Here is a 13,014-nt window from a genome sequence, read left to right as displayed (position 1 = left end):
TAGTACTGCAGTCTTAAAAAAGAATTTAGACGCTTTCTTGTTTTCACTTGTCTTCCAAATGACTCTCAACTATAAATTATCGCATTACTTAATAACAGATGGTTATTCAAAGGGCTGATTCTGATCACTATAACTGTATATTTGCATATTCAGCAGGATTTTGTGATTATTATTCCTGGTTTCTGAAGTCAGTTGTCTCAAGACATACCAGAGAGAGTTGTTTATTGGCTCAAGATATTGTAGATCAATTTCTACTTTAACCAAATTGTTTCTTGTTTTAAGAATCTTAAACAGAGAGCAAATCTGAATATGTCACTGTTAGTTGAGACAGTATATAACAAATCCATCAGTATAAAATGTGGCCAGAAGACTGCTGTAAATCCCAAAAGGGAGACTCTGCACTACCTGAGTTTGTGTAAAGTGTTCGACACTGTCCCACATGACATCCTTGTCTCTAAATTGAAGAGACATCATTTTGATAGGTGGACCACTCGGTGGATAAAGAACTGGCTGGACGGTCACACGCAAAGAGTTGTGGTCAATGGCTCAACGTCCGGCTGGAGACCAGTAATGAGTGGTGTCCCTCAGGGATGTGTTGGGACTGGTCTTGTTCAACATCTTTGTTGCTGACACGGACAGTGGGATTGAGTGCACCCTCAGCAAGTTTGGCAATAACACCAAGCTGTGTGGTTTGGTTGATACGCTGGAGGGAGGGAATGCCATCCAGAGGGACCTTGACATGCTTGTGAGGTGGGCTGATGCCAACCCATGAAGTTTAACCATGACAAGTGCAAGGTCCTACACCTGGGTCAGAGCAATCCCAGGCACAGCTACAGGTTGGGCAGAGAAGAGATTCAGAGCAGCCCTGCAGAGAAGGACTTGGGGGTGCTGGTCGATGAGAAAATGAACATGAGCTGGCTTCAGTGTGCACTTGCAGCCCAGAAAGCCAACCGTATCCTGGGCTGCATCAAAAGGAGCGTGACCAGCAGGTTGAAGGAGGTGATCCTGCCCCTCTACTCTGCTTTCGTGAGACCTCACTTGGAGTATTGTGTGTGGTTCTGATGTCCTGAACATAAAAAGGACATGGAACTGTTGGAACAAGTCCAGAGGAGGGCCACGAGGATGATCAGGGGACTGGAGCACCTCCCATATGAAGATAGGCTGAGAAAGCTGGGGCTGTTCAGCCTGGCTGCGTGGAGACCTCCTAGCAGCCTTCCAGTATCTGAAGGGGACCTATAGGGATACTGGGAGGGATTCTTCATTAGGGAATGTAGTGATAGGACAAGGGATAATGGGTTAAAACTTAAACAGGGGAAGTTTAGATTGGATATAAGGAGGAAATTCTTTCCTGTTAGGGTGGTGAGGCACTGGAATGGGTTGCCCAGGGAGGCTGTGAATGCTCCATCCCTGGCAGTGTTCAAGGCCAGGTTGGACGAGGCCTTGGGTGATATGGTTTAGAGCGAGCTGTCCCAGCCCATGGCAGGGGGGTTGGAACTTGGTGATCTTAAGGTCCTTTCCAACCCTAACTGTTCTATGATTCCATGAAAACCCAATGTGATGAAATGTGTCTGATGTGCCTTAGTCCCAAGAGACACCTATTGGTTAACTGTAGGAGGCTGTTTCAGTGATGCTGTTGACCTGTGATTTCTTTTGTGAAGAACTTTCAAAATGTCATAGTAGGAGTTACAGTTTCTGACAAAAAAAAAAATAAAATATTTTGGGTAGGAGAAGGATTATATAAGTGTTTCCTCAGAGCAGCCCTACATTTCTGGCTTCAGTGTAACCATCTCAGTTAAGTGTTTTCTCTGCTGCAACATAGGTACTAATGTGCTCCTGTATGCAGTGAACCTTGTTTCTGTCCCTCAGAGCCAGACCTGTGGTGACAGTGAATGCTCAGCTCATTCTGAACCCCATGATCGTGAATCCAGACAATAAAACTTGTCTGCTTCCTGACTCTCAGCTTTTGGTGGCTTGGTAAGTTCATGATCAGACAAAAAAAATCCTCATCCTCTTTCTATTCCTAACTTCCTATTCCTAACTTGTCTTGCAGCTTTTTGTTGAACATATTCAAAGTTCAAAAAAGATGCTCAAACATACCATGTTGAATGCAACAAAAAACCCCTACACAGAACAGAGTTCTCTTAGATATCTTCCAGTACTTCAGAGATTTTCAAAATGAAGCACTTAAAGGTAGAGTGCTTTCATACACTGAACCTCCTGTGTAGGAGAATGCTCACTGTCTCCTGGGGATCAAGATACAAATTCATATGCAATGCTTGGATGAACAGAACATGAAACAGCTGAGACAGACAAAACACAGGAACAATGATCTGTCAAAATACACGTCTTGAGAAAATACGTCAGTGAAAGTGATGCAAAGAGCTGGTGGATCCACTGTTTTCTGTTAGAGAAAGAGAGATCTCAGCCTTTTGTGGAAGAGAGAAGGTATCTGGCTGGCCATCCTGAGAGCAGTTCACAGGATGTTGTTTCTGGCTGTCATTGGTCAGATGAAGGTTTTTTTAGTGCCTTCTACAAGACAATGTTGCATGTATCTTTAAAAGAGTAACCTTCTGCCACAGTAGCATTTAACTTTGAAAAGAAAAAGTACATTCAAAAACTTGAAGCTAATTAAAACAATTTAAGATCAGTTACAAATATAAAATGCTTACAGGACAGTTAGAGGCTATCTAATAGCACATAATAACACATAAAGGCACATTTACTACACTAGTAAAAATTCACTTAGAAAGGACCCCAGGAACAGCTGATAAAAGAGGCTATTACAAATACATCAGATACTGTTTAAAAGTGGAAATCATAACAGATGACGAAACTGAAAACAAAACAGAGCATAAACACGTACAACTTGAATACAAAATAGCAGTGAGTCCTGCCAGAGGCACTGTGAGGAACATATTTCTAAGACAGAAAAACTATTCATATCATTTTATTTAAGCACATTAGAAGCAGAAATCCTGCCAGGAAGCAAGCTGGATGAAACGGACATCCATGTGTAAAGGAGGACTCCAGAAGGCAAGGTGACTGCAGAAATTTTTCACTGCTTTTAAACCAGAGGTGGTTAAAGAGATTCCCCACACTGGAGACACTCTTTATATGAGTTCTAAAAATCATCTCAAATGTCAAAGTCAGCCAAAGTGTTTTTAGAACAAATTGTTAAATATGAGCCATAAAAAATACTCATGACCAGAAAACATTCATTCTGTAGTCATAAAGAAACTCAACTCTGGTACATCTAAATGACTAAACAAGTCAGCTTTCAATGCATCTGGAAAGGGGCTGTCAAGAGGGTTTCACTTTTGCTCTATTCTTCCACGCTTTATGGGACTTCCCATATTTGCCATAATGTTCCTTGTTTCTATATCCTGTGTAGAAAAACCACCAATTTACAGAGCAATGGGGAAGGCACTTGATAGAGCTAAGTCTCACAACTTTTAAAAGCTTTGGCCTTTCTGGAATAGGATCCGGCTCAAGATCCATCCTGATTTTTTTGATTCAACCACCTTTTGATTTAATAGTTGACTTGATAGAGAATTTAAAATATCAACACTGGGCTGAAGCATGTTCATTGATCAAAATTATGTTTTTTCAGAATTTTCAGACTTTCTAAGAATGCTTTTTGTCATAATTTTGAAACCCTAGCATTTGCCAGCAGTGTACTAAAGGAAAAAAAGGTGTGGTTTTGCAGAAGAAAATAAATAAAAACATTTATGTAAAAAACCTAGTCCTGCTGTGAGACATGGTTTTAAAAAATGAGAAAAAACAAAGTATGCTCTTTTAACATGCAGTATTTTCATTACTTTTCATTACTGTGTTACAGTAAGCCAGAAGGTATTTGGTTTACATCTACAAGAGTTTTAATACAAGAGCATAAATTAGTTTCTGTCTGCTTTATTCAAAAATACTCATCCCTAAAGATTTGGTTTGTATTACAAAACAACTGAAGAGCAGCTGCTATTTTCCATGTTGTAATTTTTCTCCTTAGTTGAAGCTTGTACTGTCCATATGAAAACAATTAGTAGGGAAACTCCAGCAAGCAAAGAACTCTTCAGTCCCATGGGATAGATTTCTGTATCTCTCAGCCAGTGTGCAACCTGTATAAAATGTATACGGACTGACACTGCAAAATTAGAATGAAAGAAAAACTCCTACCCAAAAAGCTTGAGGAAGTGTGTGTGTGTGAATAATGTAGATTATTCCACAGTTTAAACTATTAGGAGAATATTAATTTTGCCAAGATATAGATTGGAAAGCTGCAGCACAGAGGAGACATGCACAAGAAGATATTTTTATGCACATTCTTAAGAGAATTGTCTGACCTTCTAGAAACATATCATTCTTTCTCAGCCATTTTTAAAATGTGACTGTTTCTGAGTTCCCAAAACCTAATAAATTTGGAACAAATTCTGCAACTTTGAAGCTATGAAAGAAAATGTTAATTTTTTAAATTCTTTTTTAAGTTTGAAAGATGCAGGTCAGTTTCTGGAAAAAGGGGTAAATAAAACAAATGCTTACTTTTTTAAAACCTGTTTCCACATCATATAATCTGTTAAGCCCAAGACTGGGTTCCAGCTACCTAGAGGTCTAATTTATCTCTGCACTGGTATTTGTTACCATTTGAGATCTGATTATCAAATATTGTTCTTAACTGCATAACTTTTGAACTACTTTTCTAATTTTGCTCCTTTCTATTCCTCGTATATTTTTTCCCCATTGACTTAATTTGAAACTGGATGTGATTGGTGCCCCATGGATATGGACCTAAGGGCCTTTGTACTTTGTTGAAATATCTTTGTGTGAGATTTGCCCTAGTCTGGGGCAAGCCTGATTCCATGAGCCAGACAGCAAAGTCATGTGGCCAAGAGTCAGAAATCTTGTACCTTACACCTCAGGGGATGATAGGAGTAAAGTAGGCAAGTGGTGACAGTTGCTACCCAGGAAGCCCATTGCTGCGTTGTAGATCTCTGCTGTGCCAGGAATGCAGCTGGGTGATTTGATAGTATTAGTTTTAGTAGTCCTAGAGGTAGCCAAAAGACAGTCATTTGAGTTATCTAGCAGCCTTTGTGTTGCCACAGTCTGGCCATTTGACATAGCCTAGCCATGGAAACCCTTCAGGGTTCAAGCTCTGTGTTGGTCATTCTGGGTCACTTTGGCATAACAGAATCTAAAAGTAGGCCAAGAGCATCAAAATAGAACTATATTGACTTGCTTTTAAGTATTATTCTTTAAAGAGGAAACAATTTGTTTAAAGGTCATTCATCAGTAGAGGATAACAGCTTCTGCTATTCTTCTGTAGAGGTTTGTGACCTTGCAGGTTAGCTATAAGCCTCACACAGAATGCAGGTCCATAGCATCAGAGCTTAAAGTGCCTTTCTGCTAATGCATTATTCATTCTTCCTCTCCATGTGCAATCCTGTGTGCTAAAGAAATTGTTAACAATAACAAATGATGTCTGCTAGGATCTGGTAATTCCTTGCTTTTCACTTCCTGAACTAAGTTTCCTATTTTTTCACCTACTAGAATAGCCAGACCAAAATAAATTCTTTCTGGGATAAACTCAGTCCGGAAAACACTATGTGTAACTGATTTTTCTAAGGATTAACCATTTTGGGTAATATTAGGTAATTTGGATTGACTTCTAAAGAGACTACCCCCATGTATGCCATGAGTAGTTCTGAAGAAAGAGGAATATTTTTAAGCTACTTCTTTTAATAATTAAAATATAAAATATAAAATAATTAAAAACGTTTCTGTCTACCCAAAGAACATAAAAGTAATTTAAACAAATCAGTTTGTTGACCTGAGACTACCAGGAAAAGCTAGTAAATTCAGGTTTAAGGCTTTCCCTCTGTTTTGTAGCTATAGTCAAATACTCTTCAAATCACACATAGATCACACATAAGCTTGAGTGATATGGGCATCTCTTCAGAAAGGCAAGATTGTTAGCACGTAAAAGTTCATATGCTTTAGGATGATGGACTGTTTCCCACTTGTTCCTTATCTGTTGAAGTTTTCTTCTTTAAACTTTTTTGTTTGGTTGATTGCTCCTACAAGCAAGTTTCTAAGCTCAGCTATTGTATTTTTTACTGTGTCTAGGAGGTGCTCTGCCTGGAGAGGAAAGATTAAACCTTGGCTCTTAAAGTAACCCTTAAGAATGTGACTTTGTTACAAAATGTGTATGATGAACTACTCTGTTCATTACAGTAAATTAAACATGCACTGAAATTGTGCTATTTAACAAGTAAAGCATTTCAAGCTGGAGTTTTTAACTCAGCCTTTTTTTTTTAAGCATGACAGCGCAAAAATTATGTGAGACCTCCAAAGTGAGGTCACAAAGTTTAATACATGATGGCAGTTCATGAGTTTACATTTGTGAAAATCCACTATTATGCCATGACATGCGAGACTGGCCTATGAAGCCTGATGTCTAAATTGCACTTAGGCAATTACACAAGCTTTTCTCATTTTGTTGTTCTGGTCCTCATCCTTGTATATTAGGAAATAATTGATTCTTCATGCATTAATTCATAATTGCAAAGAAGTAAGAATATGACTGAATTTGCACTTTCTGCATGGAGTGTAAAGTCATTTGAAGGCTACACTTAAGTGGAGTTTAAGGGCATAAGGCAATTTTTTTTTTTGCCCAAGAGGAAAGTTTAACAGGGTCATGAGAGTGACATGAATCCCAGATGTGGCACAGTTTCATTACAATTGTCAGAGGAAGCAAACATGCAATTAGAATGTGATTATAGGTTATTTTAAAGGTTATGTCACTGGCTTTGAATCCACTGCATGGAGAAGTTAGTCTATAGCATAACACTAGTGAGGAGATTAAGAGCAATGACTACTTTAAGTTTGCTTTTATTTAACCCAAGGTGATTTCACATCTTCCATTGCTAACCTACAATCCATGTTAGCTGAGTCTTACATATGCGTACATATACACGTACACATATGCATGGGGTTTGGGTGGGGTGGGGTTTTTGGTGTTTTTTTGGTGTTTTTGTTGGGTGGTTTGTGGTGTGTGTTTTGGGGGGTGGTGTGGTGTTTGGGGTGGTTTTTTGGGGTTTTTTTTTTGGGGTTTTGGTGTGGGTTGTGTTGGGGGGGGTGTTTTGGTTGGGGCTGCATTTCAGAATTGGCCTCGATGCTGGTGACCCCTGCCTGTTCGAGGACAGTGACATTAGACACATAGTCAGTCCAATGGATGTTAGAAGTGCTGATGAAAGTGTTCGAGGAGTCCCAGGTGATGACAGTAGATGACCCATGATTCTGACCCATATAAAAGAGTAGACAATACAATGGCTCTATAGACACTGATCTTTGTACTTTTTTCAGGTGTTTATTACACCAGACTCTTTTATGGAGTTTTCCAAAGGCTCTATATGCCTTTGCTATTCTGTTGTCTATCTCTTGTGATCGTGGCATCGGGAAAGATGTTCCAGTGCTGAACTGCTGAACTGTTTAAGTCTGACTCGCCTGGTAATTGGGGATGGGATATCTTCTTGGGTGAGGTTGGTAGAGGACTATGTCTTCTTCAAGCTGACTTCCAGCCCAAAACCTACGCTCCAAAGCAAGATGTTAAAGCTGCAGAGCTGTTCTGTGTGGGCAACAAGGGCGGCATCATGCAAAGAGCAGTTCACGGACAAGATGGTTTAGGGTCTAGTGTGGGCCTTCAGTACATTGCATACACATATACATATACAACAAAGTATTTTCTGAACCCATGAAAATGCTCTTGAAGAATGATTGGTAACCAGGACACTCAAAAGTTTTAGAAAGCCCCAAACCCTTCACGTCAGCAATTTTCTTACATGGAGAGTTAAATACTTGTGGAATGTGACAGCAAGCATCAAAAATCAAAAGCATTTTTTCCAGTGACAGACTTCTTGTTTTCTCACTCATCAGGAAAATACACCCTGTTAACAGCAACAAGCATTAGTATACCTGTTTCCTTAGCCATCCAGAGAAACTTGTGAAAGCTTTTTAACATATGATTTAGTTATATATTTATATAACTTGCATAGATTCCTTATGAAGTTAAACCTTTCCACAAGCATTTATAATTTTTAGGTTTTTAAAATTAATTTTTGTAGTATATCTTCTTAGAATTTATAAGCCAATAAAACTATGACAGGCTTCTCCTGTCAGATATTGAGTGTAACTGCAAATCTATTGCTTGTCTTACAGAGAAATAGAAATAAATGTTCATTATGAGAAATAATTATGTCTGAAGTGATTTTTATGTAATACAGTTGTAATTGTGATGTGAATATTGCTAGGCTCAAAAAAGATTCCTGTACACTATGAGCAGGCAAATGAAAAACAACTTACAGTGTTTTGCATTGTGTACCATGTGTTGCATTAGTATATTAAATGATGGACATGGATAATCACTTTCTCTGTACTTTGATTTAGGACAGGTATCTGTCACTTTATGCAAAATGTAGCAAATTAAAATACATTCTGGTTAGTCTTGTGCCACACAAATTGAACAATTCAGTTGGTATGTTTGGAGTGAATTAGAGCTTTCTTTTGAAATAATGAATAACGGAATATCACGGAATACATCGGCATCCTGTGTGTTTTGATTTGATAGAAAACATGTTTGAGCATGATGAACCAAAAAGGACATCTGCAAACAGCTTCATACAAAGGTGGTTTGCTGAAGGTCAGCATAAGAAACCCAACTTTGCCAATAGTATTGGAAGTGTTATGTCTGTAGGATGTCTCCAGAATTAGTGAGAACAGAGGCTCTTCTCCATACCTTTCCCTGGAAGATATTCAGACCTTCTCTTCCTTGATTATTAGTGGACCGTAGGAGACTTGTTAACTTAGAGAACATCACAGGTAGCTAAAAGCAGATCTCAGTGAAAATATTTTTGAGAAAAGGAAAAGAAAGCTTAAAAGGTATGACTTGGGAACTGCCAGTTCTCTTTCTGATAATAATTACTTCTACTTTTTTATATGTAGCTTCACTGTAAGAGTCTGCGCAGATTTTGAAGGTCAAAGTATTTCAGATGGGATAGGTAAGAAATGTTCTGTATTCCTGTAATTTACTCTGGCCCACTCAATTTCAGATGTATTTTTATCTTATACCCTAAAATATGATAGGAGTGAGATCTCCCTAAGGCAAGAAAATACAATTAAAAAGATGTGTGTGTGTGTAGGTATATACAGATACATATATATAACACAAAGCTTGTATTATTCACTTGAAGGATTTTTTTATTTAGCTTAGGCAATTTTCAAATAAAACCAAGAATGTACCCTGTTGGAGAATGCTCTGTTTTGAAAATAAATAAATAACTTAAAAAAAAGAAGCAGAAGTTCAGTAAAAGTACAATCTGTAAATGAAATTAGTAAACTTAAATTACATATACTCCATATTTTGGATTAAAAACTACTGTGCTGCTAAACAGACAGGCACTTAAACCATGAATTAGTCTTGCTTGGAAGACTTTATTAGAGTAATTGTCTATAATACATAAGTAATTGTTTGCTATTTTTTTCTTTCCATGTTAAATTAATAAAAATGTGATTTACTTCTATCCTTTAGTGCTGAAAGGTGAATTGCAATTAGATTCATTGAAACAGAAAGGAGCTGTTAAGAGGACTCTCTTCTTTGATTACCATCAGTCACATCATTATTTCTCCATTGTGATAGAAAGACAGAAACAGCTCCATTGCCAGGACTTTCTTGTTTATCTCAGAGTAAGTTGTTCAAAATGTTTTGGACTGTCATCATCCTTTGAGTAGTATCAAGCATTCAAAGATAATAATAGGGAAAAGGAGCCACTGGAAAAGGAAGAACAATTTCCATTGTTCTGAGATCCCAAAATTGCAGAAATGTGAGACAGGAAAGCCCTCATCTGGGTGTCCAGAACATTCTTCTACCTGGGCAAAATTCTCTGTGTAAATCTTTGGCTCATCTTTTGTCAATGTAAGTATAAAAGAAAGATTAAAGAGTGTATAGTTCCTCTGTGTACAAATACATTCATTTCATGCTTTTCTGGAAATTCTGATTAAAAGCTGCATCTCCTGATACAAAAATGCAAGATTGCTCTCCCTGTAATGTTCACAGTGGGACAGTCCATTAAACCTGCGAAAAAGCATGCCAATTCATTTTCAAAAGGTATTTTAAAGGAGTGTCACCAGCAATACTGGCCTACAATTAATCTATTTTTAAAATATTTTTAAGATATTTTAAAATGTTTTTAGAAAAATTAAAACTGTGGAACTGAGGTTTTGAAGGAGAAAGTGTCATTAGTTACTCCCTTGCAGCTGGAATTACCTCATGCGATTGAAGCAGATCCCAAGGCTGGTCCTAGAAATGCAGTGGGAGGTAATAAAAACAAGTCTCAAGCAGTGTGTAAAGCAATACCTAGGCAAGAAAGGTGCTGGAGTATTACCATTGCTAATCCACATAAATTTTTGATTTTGGAGTAAACCAACAATGTTACCTCCACAAATCCACACATGCCCTACCTCCATTCCAAAAGGCAGAGGGGCAGTAGCTGATAGGAGTTGGTTCTGTGTGTCTCTTTTAAACAGCTTCATTTTAGGCTAATACTTTGAAAAAATTCAGAGTCTGCTCAGATCAGCCAGCTTCTTCCAGATGTGGGGCTGTGGAGGCAATGTGTTCTGGGCATTCCAGTTATTGGTGAGTCACTTTGCTTTCCTAATGACATTGCCTACAGCCATAATTTGGCCAGCAGCTGTCAGAACCATATTTTTAACTTGATAAAGACTGAAGACTGAATCTGTTGCCATACTGTACTAATCTAAAATAATTATATTTAACCATTGTTTTGTATTATGTGATTGTTGCTTACAGGATGAAACAGAATTTAGAGATAAACTATCTCCCATCAGTATAAACTTGAATTATAGTTTGGATGAATCCAGTTTTGAAGATAGCTTGACTGTGAAGCCAATACTGAACTATTACCAGAAAAGCTCATTAACAGAACAGGTATGAATTTTGCATGCCACATTTTCTGTATTATAAACATGAAAGCATTTACAAATACCCTGTCGTCTTCCTTATAACAGAATATCATGGCAAGAAATTGCACAACAAAGATTTAATTAATTCAAAATGTAAATCAAATATAAATATAGAAACAGGCCTTTAAAGCATTTCCAAAACTTTGTTGTGTTGATAATTTTAATTTCGCTGTAGCATACAAAAGACAATTTAGTGTGGGAAAGGGCCTGAAAAGCATTACTGTTCTGCTAAAGGCATAGTTGACAGTATAAATAGTCTCCAACTACTCATGTGGAAAGGAACTTACAGAAATGAGAGAGATTGACTAAGTGATACTAAAGAAATTTGAGTTAGTGATATTTAATGAAGTGATTTAAACTCTGAAGGATGTATAACTGTATTATAATTTCTTTTATTTTGCAACAATCCAGGCTTACATTCTGGTTGACTGTGGGGAGGACAACTTGTGCATTCCTGACTTGCAGCTTTCTGCTGTGCCGTAAGTTATATAAAATAAATGATGCCACATGTAACAAAATCTGGACTCTTCTAGCTGCCTTAACAGAGTGTGTGGAATACAGTTCTGTTGTTTGCTATAGCTACTCGTTCTTACCTAATTTCCAGATTTTAATTTGCACACCCATTTCCTCTAGAAAACCCAGAAGTGGAGAAATACACACTTGAAAACATATTTTTGTCAGACTCATTCATGATGTCTAATTGCTACCATAGAAAATATAGTTTTGCAAGTGTTTGCTAGGTGTGATCCTAGTTGTCTTAATGCTGAGAGATAATACAAATGACTGTTCAAAGATTTCAAATCTGTTCATTTCAGTGTGCCAGTGACTTTGAACTTGGGACACAGTCCACCTGAACTGAATGTACAGTGAAGTGAATGAATCTCAGAATAACAGAATTTCAAAACATGGCAACAGTTCCTCCAATACAGAGAGAAATATGTCAAGTGGGGAACCTCTGACAGGTGACTGTGCCATCAAAATCAGTACATAGCTGTGAAAGGAAAGGGCACAGTGCCACTGAAAGTCTTCCGTCATCGTTCATTTTACAATGAGCACGAGGGGAAAACTGGAATTCCACCACCCTTGTGTCCTCTGGAAAACACTGCTGATGGGACCCCTGTGGCAAGCAGTTCCTCCATTAAATACTTCTTTCTGGTTAGAAAGTAGTCAGGCTCTGAAATCGTATCAGTAATTTTCAAGTTTTGCGGTAAGCCACAGAACCTACCCAGTGCTGGCATTCTTTCCCATGGGGTCATTTTTATGGAAAATATTTTATTCTGTGTTCACAGAATATTTTTCAGAACAGATGCCATGAGAGCAAAACGTCCTTCTGCTTTATTCATACATAAATTGTAATTGTGCATATTTTTACTCCTGACAAGTAGTATGTCCGTTACAGGGATAAAGATCAGCTAATAATTGGAGAAGAAAGCTATGTCATGCTCATAATAAATCCACGGAATGATGGGGAAGGAGCCTATGAAGCTGAACTACATATAAAGATTCCACCTGAAGCAGATTACACTGGGGTTGAACGCAACAACAAGGTAGATGAAAACCAAAATGTTAGCGATAAAAAAGCAAAAGAACTGGGAGCAAGGTTCACCACCTGTTAGGGTATACAACCCAAAAGTAGCAAGTAAAGAGATGCCTCTTATGGAGGGAGATGATCAACTCTCAGCTGTCCTTGCTTACACAGGCCAGGCTAAAGATTAGCGATATCACCAGAAGTTGGGAAGGACAGAAGCATTCTGTTCAGTCAGCTCAAGTCCAGCTCCTTGCTATTAACTTAGTTATCATACAGATACTGTCACATTTCTCCTAGGGCTAGAGGTATTTGCATCATTCAGATTCTGAAGCAATAAACCTTACCAGTAGCGGGCAGTGATAGTACAGAATTCCCTGAGTGCTTCCAACCTTGGATCCTGTGTTACCAGCTCTCAGTCAAAGTTAATGAACCCTGCTGAACCACAGACACTTGGACACTGC

General features: G+C 38.1%; 1 protein-coding gene across 1 annotated transcript in view; it reads left to right on the top strand.

Moving 5' to 3' along the window:
• Positions 1 to 13,014, top strand: part of ITGA8 (integrin subunit alpha 8) — a 111,355-nt gene that overhangs the window by 43,490 nt on the left and 54,851 nt on the right. The window contains exons 15-20 of the mRNA XM_061346111.1: positions 1,867 to 1,974; positions 8,989 to 9,044; positions 9,575 to 9,729; positions 10,853 to 10,990; positions 11,437 to 11,504; positions 12,425 to 12,572. Coding sequence (XP_061202095.1) covers positions 1,867 to 1,974; positions 8,989 to 9,044; positions 9,575 to 9,729; positions 10,853 to 10,990; positions 11,437 to 11,504; positions 12,425 to 12,572 — 673 coding nt within the window. The remainder of the gene's footprint in view (positions 1 to 1,866; positions 1,975 to 8,988; positions 9,045 to 9,574; positions 9,730 to 10,852; positions 10,991 to 11,436; positions 11,505 to 12,424; positions 12,573 to 13,014) is intronic.

This window comes from Neopsephotus bourkii, unplaced genomic scaffold, assembly GCF_033783945.1.
Source record: "Neopsephotus bourkii isolate Nb327-2 ecotype Australia unplaced genomic scaffold, CSIRO-AGI_Nbou_v1 NB_257, whole genome shotgun sequence".
Taxonomy (NCBI): Eukaryota; Metazoa; Chordata; class Aves; order Psittaciformes; family Psittacidae; genus Neopsephotus; species Neopsephotus bourkii.
Note: the sequence above shows the minus strand (reverse complement) of the source record. Positions and strands in the feature narration are given on the sequence as shown.